This window comes from Corvus brachyrhynchos, unplaced genomic scaffold (assembly GCF_000691975.1).
Source record: "Corvus brachyrhynchos isolate BGI_N302 unplaced genomic scaffold, ASM69197v1 scaffold22, whole genome shotgun sequence".
Lineage (NCBI taxonomy): Eukaryota > Metazoa > Chordata > Aves > Passeriformes > Corvidae > Corvus > Corvus brachyrhynchos.
The window spans coordinates 2,023,144-2,039,442 of NW_008238355.1; the positions used below are offsets into that span (position 1 = coordinate 2,023,144).

At 38.0% G+C, this 16,299-nt stretch overlaps 1 protein-coding gene across 1 annotated transcript in view; it reads right to left on the reverse strand.

The window, feature by feature from the left end:
* LOC103616417 overlaps window positions 1-16,299 on the reverse strand; it is a 36,909-nt gene that overhangs the window by 2,269 nt on the left and 18,341 nt on the right. The window contains exons 2-3 of the mRNA XM_008634585.2: window positions 1,917-2,112; window positions 490-575 (exon numbers count right to left, since the gene is read on the reverse strand). Coding sequence (XP_008632807.2) covers window positions 490-575; window positions 1,917-2,112 — 282 coding nt within the window. The remainder of the gene's footprint in view (window positions 1-489; window positions 576-1,916; window positions 2,113-16,299) is intronic.

Consider the following 16,299-nt stretch of genomic DNA (forward strand, 5'->3'; position numbering starts at 1 on the left):
AAAGCTACTCCTGAATGTGTCTTCTTTCTCTGAAGTCTGTGTCTACCCTCTCTCCTGTTCAGACTGCTGCTACCCCCCAGCCCTCTTGCTGTGTTGGTTTTGCTTCCATTAACTCATTCTGTTGAATGCTTTTTTCTCTGATTTCTGTCTTCTGCATCAGAGAGACAGAGAAGGCGGGCAACAGAGTTCCCCTCACATCTGTACACACATGGAAGCTACACTGATTTGTTTCCACAGAGCAGAAAAAAATAATCAGAAAAGTGTGAGGAAACATATCAGAAACACATCAGAAAATACTGTGAGGAGGACCAACTAATTTTTAGCTTGAAAGCTTTGTGAAAAAAAGCATGTGAGCCTGACTCTTCCTTTCTGCTCTTTCCCGTGCTCATAAAGCTAAATGAGATATTAAGAAATGAGTTACAACATTACTTACTTTAAGCTTATTCTACGTCTCTGTTTGTTGCAGAACAAATGGGCCAGAGATCATACCTGACCACCAGTTCAACACGGGAATCAGAAGCACCAACACTAAACATTGACTGGGAGGTAGTCCCCAGGTGAGAGCTCTGAGTGCCCTTGGGGAAAATAGAGCACATTCAGCATCATGGAAGAGGAAATTGCAGCAGCAGGGATTACTATTGGCAGAGTTATCTAAAATCCTTCATCCACTTTGTGCTATGTAATGCATAGGAACTCAGGAAAAGAAAGCTTCTGCTCAAAATGTAAGACGAAGAACAAGAAAAATAGAATTGGCCCCTGAAGTACCCAAAAGACCTAACTAGCACGCTCAATAACACTGCCTTTGTGCTAACTAATTTTACCTGTGTACATGGACAAAAGCTTGAAAAAGCAATGGGCAGAGCTATCCTTCAGGAGACTGTAATGCAACAAAGAGAATACAGGTATGACAGAATAGGAATGCTCCTCTGTTTTCTTTCCAGTGGTAAACAGCACAACATGATAAATGCTGTCCCTGTTTTCTCTGAAGTTGTTTCTGCTTATGAACTGATGAGTATTGAAATTCAAATGTGGGTGTAACAGATAATACACCATAGATAAACTATTTTCTGGAATGTTGCTGAAAGTATAATCCTTCAAGTTAATAAAATGTCAACAGCATACTTTTTTTTTGCATTCACTGCTCTGGAAAGCCGTGACTGACATTGAACTGCTCTGACGTGCCCAGAAGGCCAAAGAGGCTCATTCCATCTGGCTCCAGGAGTGGGACCAGAGAGCCATCAAGTCAATGTTTTGTTTGTGCAATGTAGGCAGATGACTAAACTCATTTTGGATGACACAGGCTGTCATACAGATTGATCAGGGAGCACAGCTGAGCTGTAAGGGGCAACAATTCAAATCAATAAGGCCAGCTAGTCTGTTCAGACTTGTGTGAACAAGACAAAGCCTAGAGGTGACCATGGCATCAGGCTACAGTGACGCAAGCCCATCTTAGAATTATAGAATCACAGAGTCACATAATGGTTTAGGTTGGAAAGAAGCTTGTAGATTACCTAGTTCTAGCCCCCTGCCACAGGCAAGAACCCTTCCACTAGACCAGACTAGACAATCTTTGAAGTTTCATCCAGGCCTCCTATAAAAAGAGAAAAGATCTCAAAGCCATACCTCAGGAACTGCTCTTAGTATCCCAGTGACAGAAACAAACCCCGAAGATGCCTCACTAAAACAGCTGCCATTTCCCCTGTAGTGCATGTACAGATGAACCTGTAGCAAGACCTTGCAGGTGAAGTTAAAACACTCAGAAGGAGGTTTGTTTTGAGAGTGTAGAATATTTTTAAAGGCCTTGTTAGATTAAAGTACACATACAGCATAAGATATGTCTTTAAAACATTACTAAAGCAGTTTTTATCAGTTTCCTCTACTTCACTTTTACATTAAGCTTCCCCACCGCTACACACCTTCTTGACACCTCCACTGGGTGGAAGCTGGTCTGTGACCCAGTTGAGCTGGCAAATCCAGAACTGTAAATGGGTATCATTGGTATCACTCCTCCTTTCACTGGTCTCAATCCTGTCTGCTGGTATTGGCAGCATATCTTTCCCAAGCCAAATAGAATTCACATACACTTTTTCCAGTTTCCAAGAAGAGCCCTGGCTGCATGTAAAGTGTCAACAATTAAATAGTAATATTTGGGGGGAAGGGAGAAAGAAACCAAAACCAAACTTTGATTCTTCTCAATCAGATCACTCAAGCTATAATGGGTACTCAAAACACCACACAGCAGAAGGACTGTTTCCAACTGGAAAGCTATTTCTAAAACACTGAAATCTGCTAATTGTGCTGCCTCTTTGAGAATAAAGAACATAGTTTTATGCAACACATCACATTACAAGATCATTCAGACAGCCCCAATGCAAAAAGATAAAAAACCTGTAGCCATTGCCTACAGCTGCAACCATGCACAGCCAGTTTCCATAGTAACCAAAGTCAGATGATGTTGCCTTGCATGAGACTGATACCTCCCATGGAAATCTTGAAGCAAACAGAGGTAAGACTACCAGCCCCTATTCAAGGAGAATATATATTCCACTCAAGAACTGATTTACCATTATGAAGGTGTTTGAATTCAAGTCAGTCAGTTGTTTACCCCTGGCTCCATTTGCCATGTCAAAAGTGGCCCTTTTTTGTGATTGAAGAAGCACATCAAATGTTTTCAGACTTTTATTTGGTTTTGCTTTTAATATCCCACATATTCATTGGTGTTGAAAATATTCAAAATCAAATGTCAAGAGTTTGGTGTCTTCATGTATTTCCCTCTTCCTTTCCTTTTATGAACTGAACATTTAAAAAGTGCAGGCTAAAAGCTTTTTCTTTTTTTCTTGTTAAATTTTATTTTTCCCTTCCTGTTTTTGTTTGCCACTCTGGAAATGCTATGAAATATCCTGTGACTGGGATGAACACAGACTATCAAGCTAAGAAAAAAGGAAGGGAAAAAATCACTTTCTGTATTTCTGTCACTTTGGAAATTGGAGACAATTTTAAAAGACACAGAATGGCAAAAGAAAAAAAAAGAAATTAAAATGAAAAGGGAATTTCTGTTCTTTTGATAGTCTTTGTTGCAGTTGGCAATAAAAACAGGTTTGAAGAGAAGGTACTTTGTAAAACCTTCAAAAAATTAAGAAAAGGCTGAACACCATGAAATTCAAGTCACCTTGACATTTAAAGTATTTTGTGACTTGGTTTTCATTGTTTTAAACCATCACTAGCTACAATATCACTCATGTGAATGCAATACTCTCATTTGTGTTTGAAAACACATGCAAGGTTTCTGGGCATTTTCTGAAGTTATAAAAAGACTTTTAATATGAAATAGAGGCTCTTTAATCACTAACTCATAAAAATAGCTAACAGATTTCTCTTTAGGGAGGAGGCAGGAGTGCCTGCATACATTATCTGGAAGTTATTGAAGACCTGACAAGAAGCTTACACTTGTCAGAACTTCTTGTGAGTAAAGTTTGTTCTCTGTTGTGTCTCCTCAGAAAATTGAATCCTTGTAGAATACTTTTTCCTCAAGAGACGGCATTCATGCAACATTGTGCTGGAGCCCTGCTGGGCCAGCCTTCTCCTCTGTATTGCCTGTTAAAACTCAGGCAGATCCTGGCAACGCATAGCATTCTACTTTTGACCTTCTGCCCAACAAGTGAATGAATCTAGCTGCACAGATATAAAGCAGCAAGCTGTGAATAAAAATTTGGAAATCTTTGTTTCATATTGATGCTATAACATCTATATACAGCACCTGAGACAGGTCTTTCAAACTAATTTTCTGATACACCTTAAGATCAGTCAGTCTCAGCATCCTAAATTACAGAGGTACTTTTACAAATGTTGCCTTTGGATACTCTGTTACCAGAGAATATAGGCCTATTAAAGCTCCTCAAGCTCCAAAATTTCAACCTTAATTCATCAGGGTTTATCACAATATGGAAAATTGGATCCAAATGTTTATCTCACAAGGTAAATCTAGACTCAGTATCAGTTTGTTCTTGAGAGCACTGCAGCAGCAATGTAATTGTTTGAGTGTTATTGGTTCCTATAACTACTCAAAACTACACTGTAGGGGAGAGATTCAGCATGATCATATACAAAAAAATCTTGATTACATTTTCACTTAAGCAGCAACTTAGGAGGAAAAAAAAACATTGTAGCAGCAATTGATGTTATGAGTATAGGACTGCTTCTGAAATACTTGTTCTGTCCAAAGACAGAACATACAGCAATTACTTTCAAGATGAGAGCACTGGATTATCTTGGTGTGAGCATCTTGCAGACCTGCTTAGATCTGTAATGGGAGCTCACACAAAAGAACGGAATTTGTGCAGCTCGTGTTTCATGAACTCATTGGTAAAGTTTGTCAGGGTGTAAGTTCTTCTGGTGAATAACTGAATCCTTCTTCAGTTCATTGACTGGGGGAAAAAATAGATGAAAATATTCATTTGGGGTCAATCTGAATAATTATTAAAAGTTCACTTTTCCACCAAGAAAGATATTAGCAAAGAATGTTTTCAGCCTACAAGGCAGCTGAAAATTTAGCCAAGTGAAAGTAAAAGTATTATTTGATAGGGTCTCTTTTCACTGGCATAGTAGTAAGTATATCTGTATCAAACATAATGTTCATCTCATGCCAGGTTTTATGGTGACTATACAAGAGAATTTATTTTTATTACCTTTTGTAAGTCATGATATGAGCATATAAAATGTCAACTTTGTTAGAATTAGTTTTACAGCACATTTCAAAGAAGTGGAACCAATTTTAATGGGATTTTTATGCATCTCCATTCAGATGAAATGCAGGTTTTAGAGGGAAAAAATCAAAACCAAAGATATATGCAATTTATTTCTGTGCTCTATTTCTATCTCCAATCTCTCCACCAAACAATTGCCTTCAAGAGGTATTCTGCGTTTAAATGGAGATGCTGTCACTGACATGCAAAGGATCTATTAGGTTTAAAATCATACAAGCATCTAAATACAAAAAAAAAAAAGCAAAAAAAGGAAAATATATTTGAACATGGACTCTAACAACACATTTAAGGGAGAAAATGTGAATGCATTCCAGTACTGTGATGATGTCTCTGCTAACTTCCAGACCAATGACAAATAGAACAACTTGGCTTTGCCTTGGTAGGAGTAATTTTATTTTATTTCAGAATTTAGGTACTCACCAAAACTTAATTTTCAAGCCCAGCTGCTGGGAAACAGGAGCCTTTTCAGAGGTTCCCAAAATGATGAAATCCAGCTAGGTCTACCAAAAATATTCCAGTACTCCAGAAGCATCTTGCCTTTTCCCTCAGGATCTTGACAGGGCTGGTTATTGTTACCCAAGGACCTCCTCCAGCACCCTCCAGCAGAACCAGGCTCTGGGATATGTTCTCCATGAGAAAGCACAGGAGAGACTGCTTTCTTGCCTACAGTCTGGGGCAATTTTCCTCAGTACAGATAGTGGTCCTGAGTACTTGCTCCAGCATGAATATCCATGACTATATAAGCCAAGACACATAAGTATTCTCATTTTCAACAGTCAGATAAAAATTAGAGACTCAGTGTGAAGCTGAGGGGTGACAAGGGAGAAAAGGACTTGGAGGAAAAACAGTGTGAGTAGGTTTAGACAAATTCCATTTAATGTTGCTACCAATGAAAAAGACAGTGATGAAGAGCATAGCTGCTGAATCAGGATAAATTTTACCAAAAATACTCAAAAGAGAAAAAGCATTAACTGGATTTTTCACCTTGAATCACCTTCCAAATTTTTTGGGGGTGCTCTCTATAACAAAACAAGATAATTTCTATTTTTCTGATTGGCACTGTGGGAACAATCACTCAGGACAGAATAGAAAATTGCTCCATAATCTTGGTGGTAACTGTGGTCTTCCTTTTGCAGAGAATACTGAAGACTGCTACCCTGAGCATTCATCCGAAATAAAGCAATCAGGTATTACCTACACTCTCATTCCCACCACCACCCACTCATTGAGCTCAACGTGATGTAGTGCCCATGACATTCAGGCAAAGAGGGGCATTTGTGTTTCATGCCAATAGGAGGGAAACCTTGCAACTGCTTCTACACATTTCTCCTCCCTCAATATTCATTTTCAGGTGGAGCATTGGAAAAATATCAGTGGTACAGGTATGAGAAACATTAGAGGTAGAAATCCATTCATTTAGGGAATTGAATGGCCATTTTGGAAAATTGATCAGCCACAATAGATAGACAAAATAGGCAGTCAGGCAAAAATATTTCTTATTTGTGGAGAATTTTTTCAGTAGTGTGAAATTTTAGGCAGGCAATCTTTCAGAAGTGACTGCTCTGGTCTAAAATCCTCAATGTGTGGATTCAAAGGGAGGTTAACACTGCAATTTCACTTCACTGGAAGCCACATGGGCCTCCCGACACACAAACACAAATGGTCAGGAACTCCATTTAACAGCAGTCCCCAGAGCCCCAGAGTCATGGAGGGAGGCAGAATCTCAGGAGCAAGACAAAAGTTCTACCCATGCCCTGAGGGCTGCACCAATGGTGGAGGTGACCAGTACAGTTCCATTTTCTCCACAGGCCATGCTTACGTATTTCACGATCAATATGTTCAGTTTAGAAACAAAGTGATATTTACGGATCTGTCATCAAGTGGAATGCGTAAGAAATTTATTGCAGGCACTTAATAAGAGCTCCAGTTTCCAGAAAACATGGGCTTCAAAGGGAGTGGAACCAACTGAAGCTTCTGTAAAGATGTTTTGCAGAGGAGGGAAGGGGCAACAAGTGAGACCGTGGACCTTCCTAGATTAGCTTTGGCACAGACTGGCTCTCAGCATCTTCCCTTTCCCTGTGTACAGAGGCAGTGCAAAATACCTTCCTCCTCTGCAAAATGCTCAGAGGAAGACAGGACATACTGCGAGGGAAAGTGGAACCAAATTCCTCTGTGTTCATGGCATTCCTCATAGGAACAAGCCTTCTCTTATTCAAATATTCAAGTCTTTCTCTGCTCTGGCTGTTGGCATGGGTTTTGCCAAGTGGCAGCCCCATTCATTTTAGCATAAAGATGTAGTGTTGTTCAACTTGTCTTTAACAACAAGTGCCACTTTGACAAATGCTTTTGATAAGCCTTAAAAATACTGAAATATCACATGGAATGGTGACAGAGTCCATCGCCCTGACCAGCATGGTAACAACCACTACTGAAAATCAGTGTTTCTTTAGATTTATAAACACTGAAGTAAACACATTCTAGGTTTGTATAGGTTCAGTCCAGATAATAACTGCTTTATTTGTAACAAATGCTTATACAGTTTACCAGGCAGAAGTATCTTCTGTTTAATTAAAAATATCTTCAATATTACACAGTTCGTCTTCCAGAAGAATGGCAACTGTGGGTTTGGGTTCACCATGCTTCAATATTATTCTTTCAAGAAGTAATAGTGGAATGTTTGCTAGTGGCTAGTAGTAAAACTTTTTATAAAAATACATTGTCCTTGCAAATAAGAAGATCTCAGATACCATGATCTGTGCCTCTGTTTCACACTGCCCTCTGGACAAATTTGCAGGTAGCAGACTTAGAGAGAAATACGAACAAGCACCTGACAACACAGAGATAACCCAGCAGCCAGAACCGGCGCATTAAAGCAGACTTACTGTTTTTCTCAGTCATGTCCTCATACTTGCAAGTGATTCTGAGAAAGAAAATTGCAGAAAAAGATACAGGTGAAAAGTCAAAGTAAAGTGGAATACTACCAGGGATTTCAGAGTTGGCAGAAAAGGTTCAGTCTAAGATTCTTTTCTGTATAGAAGGAATTCTTTATGAAAAATGAAATTTGAAAACAATCAGTTAATAAACATAATAAATACTAAGAATTTTTCTAGCCTAAAAAGTTAATATTTTCATGAATCTAAGTAGATTTTCAGATTTCGGGGGGAAAAACCAAATTTTTTTTTGCAAGAGTTTTTTAAATATTTCAGGGAAACTCCAGAGATATAAAAAATGTTTATTTTGGACTTACTTTACTGACAGACTTCATTTAAAATTAACTTTGATTTCAAGGGTATTTTTTAAAGTACTTTATGTATCAGGATATAATTCAGACTAACATGTTTAAGGACTGGAATAGTTTTCTGCAATCTCCCTGCAGAAAGGTATATTGCTTGATTTTTTTTCCTGAACCAAAATGAAATCAGATTTTCCACAAAACAAAGTGGAGACTACACTGGCAGTAAAAAAAGGACATTAAAATCCCCATAATTTTAAGGGAGGAAAAGGAGATTTCTATTTATATTTCCCTCTTCTGACCCAGATCTCATCCTGCCTCAACTTCTGCAAAACCTCCTACACTCTAAGAATGAAGAGAATGGTTCCAGCACTAGGCTGAATTTTTCTTATTATCAAGGTAAATGCACCTGAAAATTTTGAACCCTTTCTGATCTCTCTGTAGAGAGAAACATGTATCTTAAATAGATGTGTACAAACAAATTCAGAAAAATTCCCTAGACAATATGTGCATGAAAGAACTAGCTGTTGCCCACATTAATGAGTTTTAGTACTTTTCATACCCAGTAATCCTGCCATGTGAACCTGCACAAAAGATGGTCTCTTCCCAGTGGTTTTTTGTGTAAGGAAGAGAAAACCCTAAAAACCATTCGTTTATCAATGCAGTTCACTGAATAACTCCACAATAAAATCTGAAGAAAAGTGGGAAGACAGCTTTCCAAACCCCTGACAGTAATTAAATATGAGCTTGGTTATAAAACAACTGTTCTGGAGTTGGAATGATACAAAATCCTATGAACTCAAAATAAGAGCCAGCCTGCACATTTTTATTTAAATCACCTCACATCAGATAAATTTAAACTGCTTAATCTCAATATATATGTACTGCCATTTTAGATACTAAACTGCTAAATAGTCCACACTGACAAAGCTGGAACAAGTATTAAAGAAGCAAAAAGCCTGAACAATATAAACCCATTAGTTTATCAGCAAGGATGTAAGAAATGAATATTCATGCAGCAGATAATATTTTTTTGAATAGATTAACAGGTGGAGATAGGTGCTCACTTTTGAATTTAATTTTCACTCTTTCTTAAAATGAAAGAATAAATCATATCAATGCAGACTGCTTAGACAGGATTTTACTTGAATTTGAATAGCTGCAAAAATTGACATAGTAAGGAAGGTTCACTTTGTAAAACAGGTAGTTGAATATTAAAGAAACCTTTAATTTGAAATTTAACCTTTTTAAATGTATATATAATAAAAGTAATTTAGGACAATACCTTATCTTAGATTCTGTGCTTTTTGTCTAGGAATCTTTTTTTGGAGGATTTTTCTTTTCTGTTTTCCCTTCTGTTATTTGTAGAACACGAAGCACACACCAAAACCAGTCTAATGTCAGTAATATCAATAATAATAACAATATGCAGTCAAGTAACAAAAGGTAATCCAGAGAGTCCAGCCTTGGAAGTCTTCCCAAATTTGCAGTTACCTTTTCTGTATTTTTTTAATTATTTTTGGGTGACAGAAAAAGGAAAAGCTGCATATAAAGGAGATAGGAAATGTTACGACATAGGCAACTCCAAGCATATTGTCATCATAGTGAATAAAGAGAAAAAAAATGAAGATTTGTTTTTCTGACTTCTTAAATTTGTAGTTAATGCATCAGGGCCAGTCCCATAACAAACAAAATACTTTTAAACAGAGAATGACTGGATTTAAATTACAGATAATTTTTTTGACATGTACTTATCTCTTTAGGTAAATAATCTCAGGGAAGTACTGGCATAAGGTGATCTGCTAATCATGAAGAATATAAATAAGAGTTAAATATCTCTTACAAATGAGAGTTAAATATCTCACTCCCTGTAATGACTTTCAGGGTAGGGATGGCGGGATGGAGCTCAGTAACTCAAGAGAATGATCCTGAAAATGTGTGAATCTATTAAGGGAAGATTGTCTGCAAAACTTGAGTGCAAGCACAAACTTGAGGAAGGACAAACTACAAGAAAAAGCCCTTTGCTGCCGTTTGAACTGCTCTGAGATTTCCATAAACTGTAATGGTAAGCACTAAGTTATTCTGTTGATGACACCCTATACATTAAGGCAGGCAAGCAAAAGAAGGCTGATCTCTTACCATTATTGACATTATTCCACTTCCAAACTTTGTGTCCCTATTAGACTGTATATTTTCATGCCATATATTTCTTTTCAAATTGCATGGCACTGTGTTCAATGGGGTTTAAGGTCACTTGACTTCTCAGGTAAATATCACAGTCGTGGTCATCAGGTATGTGTCTGCACCAATGTTCTGATTCCCTTTCACAGGAAACCTAAATATGGGAGAAACAAAGGCTCTGTTAGCCTCACCAGTAGCTTGTTTGCTTTGGATGGCCAGGATAATGGCTGCAAAGAGCATCTCCAGCAACACAATCACTTGGGATTTTGGTCCTGCTGCAATACTATCGAACAAATATTGCTATGCAACTCAAATAAAAATAACCAAAACATTTTTCAAGGAGCTTACTTTCTTTGCATGTCAACCTCATATTAAAACACTTGTGACTGTGTGCAGGATCTAGGTCGAGTCACATCCTCTTTATCCTAGGTAGGCTGACATTTATCCCATTGACATCTATCTGGGAAATGGCTGCCCCAGTCATAAAAGAAACACTCAGTTGTTGAATATTTGTGGCTATCTACTGTCATAAGAACAGGCAACTCTCAGAAGTCCTGTTCCAGTTTACACTTTGTCTTCACTTGCAAGAGTATGCATCAGTTTTCATACTTTATGAGACAGATTTTATTTTAAATACACCGTGGTAGTTTTTCCTGATCTAATTTGTGTCTTTCAGGTATCACAATTTCTAGTGGCCTTTTTTTCTAGAAAGTCAGTCATACGTGTAACATGACAACTACCTATATCTTCGTATCTTCTGTTAGTTATATACCCTACACCAACACAGAGTTAGGGATCCTTGTTCACATGCTCTTTTATATGTTACATGCGTAGTTTTTTGAGACTCTCAATTCATTCTCACTTAGAATGCTTCACTGCCTTCAGCAGCCACTCCTGGCTTTTGAAGGCACATAAGAGAAGTGTTATTTTCTGTTGAGTATATACTTTACTCTTCTAACTGCATCATGAGAAGGAGCCTTGCAGTATCAAGTGTATTTCCTAAATCAGTAGTCATAACTGATATAGAAAAGTCCTGGAACCCTGCAAGCAAGAGACAAATTTTACTGCAGGAGTCTGACCCTAAATCTTTCAGAATTACCAGCACTGCATTTACCCTGCCCACAGTTCCCATAGACGCCCTCCAGTTCCTTTTGGGATAATTGAGCCAGCCACACACCTCCCACCAAGCTCCTCCTCAAGGAGGAACAGACAATATTCTTCTATCATACAGATCACCTCTTGAAATTATATCCTAGATGAAGGACAAAAAGAAGCACTAAGGTTTGAGAAAGTTGTAAATTCAGGTCACTCTGAGTAGTGAAAGAATTTTAAAGGCCATGCTCGACTATCTATAAATCTGGGAGTATATTTACCTTTCAGGTTAGAAGCTTTAATAAGAAGCAATTGAGAAAGCACAAGGATAATATGTGATGAAAAATTAGGTATACCACTGAGACCAGCAGGAAGTTTTCAGAGATGAAAATAGAGATCACAGCACTAAAATGGAATCATATAACTCTCCTCTTCTGTGCTTGTTTATTGTTTCTAAGTCCTGCACCTTGTCCTCAAGCAGTACTTTGCCTTCACTGTCTCCTACCAGCCTCCTGCACAACTGACTGGCTCATCAATTAGGGCACCAGAGCACAGTTCTTGAAGGAATATCCTGAGATCTGCACTCCCTTCTGGCCACCTACCTGTTTCCCCCCATACAGGTCCAGATGAATCCACCAGTGCTTACAACCCCAGACTTGATAAGCTTAGCTTTATTTAATTACATAAGTGAAATTAAATTTCCTGCTGGAGAGGGGAGGGATATCTACAATCTTATCTTGTGAAGGGAGAAACTAAGACAGGCCCAGTGGGTGTATCTGGGATTATTTCCAACTTCATGTCTCCAACTTTCACCCACAACCACCCTTCTGTGCTGCAGCCCTTGCACAGGGACATCTCCAGAGGTATTCTGAGTGATTAGATATGCAGTGCACCACATCCCTTCTGAGGACAGTCTACTAACTAGAGCCAATATATTATACAAGTTCAGAAAAAACAAAATGGTAGGAGCCACATAGCAAATTAACTTATGAATTTGTCTGTGGTCTGAAGACATACACTATAAGAAGATAGCTGAGTTGTGCTATTATTCTTAGATTTACAATTAACATGTATAAATTAATGGCAATTTCACATAATGTAATGCAAAATAACACTTTGTATGAAGTAACTGCCATGTAACTAGTCTGTACTAGCCATTAAGACTGATAAGATATAAGCTCCTTTTGCAACTGCTCAGTCCTCACAGCTAACCTGAGATACAGCATGCAAATATTAATTAAGGGACATACATTTGCCCAGGTGCTGCAGCAGAGACTGCTGAAGCTACAGCATTTACAAGTGGACCTGGAAGAATAAATCAATGACAGCAGTAAATATTGACCAGCTTTATTCACAACTCTTTTTACTCATTCATTACTTCCGCAAGGAAATATTAAAGAATAGATCTTTAATGCAAACAAGGCCACAAACTCTTACTGCGAGCAAAGCAGAAAACAGTTCTACATGGCTGAGTGAACCTGCAAGCCAAGAGAGGCAGTGGCCATTGTTGGAAGAATTTGGAAAAGAAAAACAAGTTTAACTCCTTTTTCTCTACTTCTGCCTAGACCACTGTCTGACAGTGTGCCATACCAGAAAATCTTATAACACAAACAAGACATGCTGGTGCATTTTATGAAAAACCAATGCAGAAGGAGAATTGTTATTGTCACCTGCTTCATGCATTTCTGGAAAAATATGGTCATAATTTCTGTAAAGCACAGCATTATTTTGAGTCCTACAAAGAGTTTAGTAACCTCCTCAAAATCTGATCTGCTGCTTCCACAATTTAACCATAGTCGTTAGATCTCAGAAAAGTGGATCAATGTTAAGTAGAAGTGTTGAAATTTTCCTCTATAAGTTATACTAGTTAGAATCCCAGATAGAGTTGTCTTGTATCAAAGTACTTCTGTGCCTTTGCAAGTCCTTTGGAGGCCTTTTCTTAAATTGTGATTCAAATTGCTTAAGAAGAACATAAAATTCAAGATTAATTTGACCTGAAGTTTATCTAGGTCTTGCTAGGTCTGCTTATATGCTCTGTGACAGACAAACCATAGTACGAAATTCTCTAATTTCATCTTCCTACAAGCTTCAATGGACGCATAGCTTCTTATAGTCACAAAATTTAAAAAAACTTTACAAACACAGACCTTAAGCAGATTTAGCCTAGTCATTCATTTAATGTGGCTGATATCTAGAAAACATTGATTTGAGTATCTCTTACTTCTGTCAAAACATAATACTTAGTCCCTTTAACTGTCTGGAATTTTTCATTTGAAAACTTTTGAGAAAATTTGTATTTTATACCAAAAAACACCCCAGATCTTCTCTCTGCAGCAAACCTGAAGGAGGTGTGCTCACCACACTTCTCACTGATGCCAGAATCAAATGATGAATAAAACTTGTACTACAAATGACAGAGCCATTCACATTCATCTGCCTTATGCCAGGAATATCTGCCTGAATCTGCATTTTCAAATTAATGTGCAAATCAATTAATTGATGTGATGTTTGTACATCATTTGTTACAGATGTCATCTTGTAAAGCATAATAGTGATTCTCAGATAGGACAAAAGTAAATGTACTGTATTTCATTTTTAATTCTACCTACACTATAAAATTCAGCATCGGTGCAGGTTAACCTTATATATTGTACAAAGAAATTTTACACTAAACCAAGAAATACATCCTCACAGCTGAAAAAAGTAGTGGGTTAGAGGTGTACTCATAAATTAAGACTCTGTTCACATTAGCAGTGCAGAAGGGTGCCTGAGAACTGACACAGCCACTGAAGCTATTTGCACAGTTTGTTAAACAACAGCCTCAAGCACACACTTAACATTGCTATGCTGAAAACCAAACCAACACTTAAGGCTTTCTTGGAAATTAATCAAACAGAGGAGGGAAGTGGAATATGTAAATGACTAGACATCAAGGAAAGAGCAGATTGGAGACAAAGAGATTGAAGAGGACTTGCCAGTTACTAACCCAGGTTGGTTACAGTCTCATTACTCTCTCCAATCACACTGCCATTCTGCCTTCCTAAACAGTGAAAAAAAGTTAAGATGCATATGCTTCAGTAATTCCTTGATGAAGGAATTCCACTCCTGAAATGAAATAAAGCAATTAGTAAAACCAAGAAAAATAAATTCTTTGTTTGTTTGTCTTTGTTTCTCATACTTTTTCATTCTTGCAAAGCTCAATAGAAGCATAGAGCATGGATTCATGAGTTGTAAAACCTGAAGGGAGCATTGAAATATGTAATCCCGTGCAAACTTTGCAGTGGGAGATGCATTAAAAAGGGTTTAGTAAATTAAATCAGATACCTCCCATCCTCACATGGTACCAAACTGAGCTGCTTTGAGGATTTAAACTAATCATAGGACAATAGAATCATGGAGCAGTTTGGGTTGGAAGGGACCCTCCAACATCTTCTAGATCCAAGCCCACTGCCATGGGCAGGGACTTTCCACTTAGACCAGGTTGCTCAAAGATCCATCCAGCCTGGCCTTGAAGAATCCCAGGGATGGGGCATCCTCAGCTTCTCTGAGCAAGAGGGGTTCCTCTGCCTCACCACCCTCACACTAAAGAATTTCTTCCTAATACCTCATCTAAACCTTCTCTCAGTTTAAAGCCATTGCCCCTTGTCCTCTCACTATACTTCCTTGTCGAAACTCCCTCTCTGGCTGCTCCCACAATACAATACACAGTGCAGAAACATAGAAAGGGGGCATCCACAAGTAGAGGAGGAGCTGTGATGATCAGGTTTTTAAAAACAGTCTCATGTGAGCAATATTGGATGCAATGGGAGTGGTAGCTCCTTGACTATGGTTTTAATCCTATATACCTGTAACCCATCCCTTCTAAAAGTATTTCTGGAGGCCTACACCGAAATTGTCACAGCCCACCTTTGGTGAGCACCTCAAGGGACCCATGCAACTTGTAAAGAGAGGCATGTGTTGCCCAGAGCCTGTGGAGGGCGGGGGTATGTGTGCAACTGTGTGTGCATACATGTGGCTGCACTGGTGGGGTTAGATTAGACTTTCTTGGCATTTACCATGGAAGGGTCTTTGCAGATTTATGTCTGTTTCCTACTGTTTTATAAGTGTTTATAATTGTAGTTTATTTGATGTGTTTCTGATATTGATCCTGAAACAGTTCAATAAGCTGCTGATTAATTATGTCCCACTAATACATCAATAAATCACAGAAACCCTGAGTTAGTGTATTCTACTCAGCATTTCTTTCCATGTGATACTTCAGTGCCATTATGTTATTTGATCACAACAGAGTTTTACTCTTTGCCAGTATAAAGAATGAGAAATTCTGATATCCAGTACTTTGCCATCTTCAGCATATGAAACACAACTAAAATAAAACCCAAAGATGTTTATATTTACAAATAACATTTCTAGACATCACTAATGCAAATAAACCCTAATCATTAACAGATAGATGTTAATCTGAACAGAACAAAGACTGCAGATCTGCCCTCATTAGTTCTCAAGCCACCTGTATATTCAGAGGTAAGAAGTCTAGGGTTTTGTTGGGTATTTTTCTCAAAAAATAAAATTTAAATATTAATAATATAAAAGTAAGCAAAAATAATACTGTATTATTTTTATGAATTTATAGTTACTTTTTCAAGAGAAAAAAGTTCCCCTCCTCCAAATTAGGAGAGGCTAGAAGTGCTGTAATTCTCTTCCCTTGACTACTTCACAGAAGAGGTGTTTTATGTGTTGATGAGGTTTCACAAGCTGGAGTTAGCCTTCTGACCTAGCCCAAACAAAATTTGTGAGAGGGCAAAGCTTCACAGGAACTCTCAAAGAATAACATCTGCTTCCATGTGACTTCAATATCCATGTCATTATGGTTTCTCTTTTCAACAGTGCTTGTAATAATTTGGAAACTAGAATTTTTAAGCTCCATTTCTAGACATCCACTATTGCCATCTATCCAGCAAACTTCTTTCCTTATCACTATTTCCAGTCCTTCTGCTGCTGGTGCCTACTCAGCTGGATTCAAACTGTATC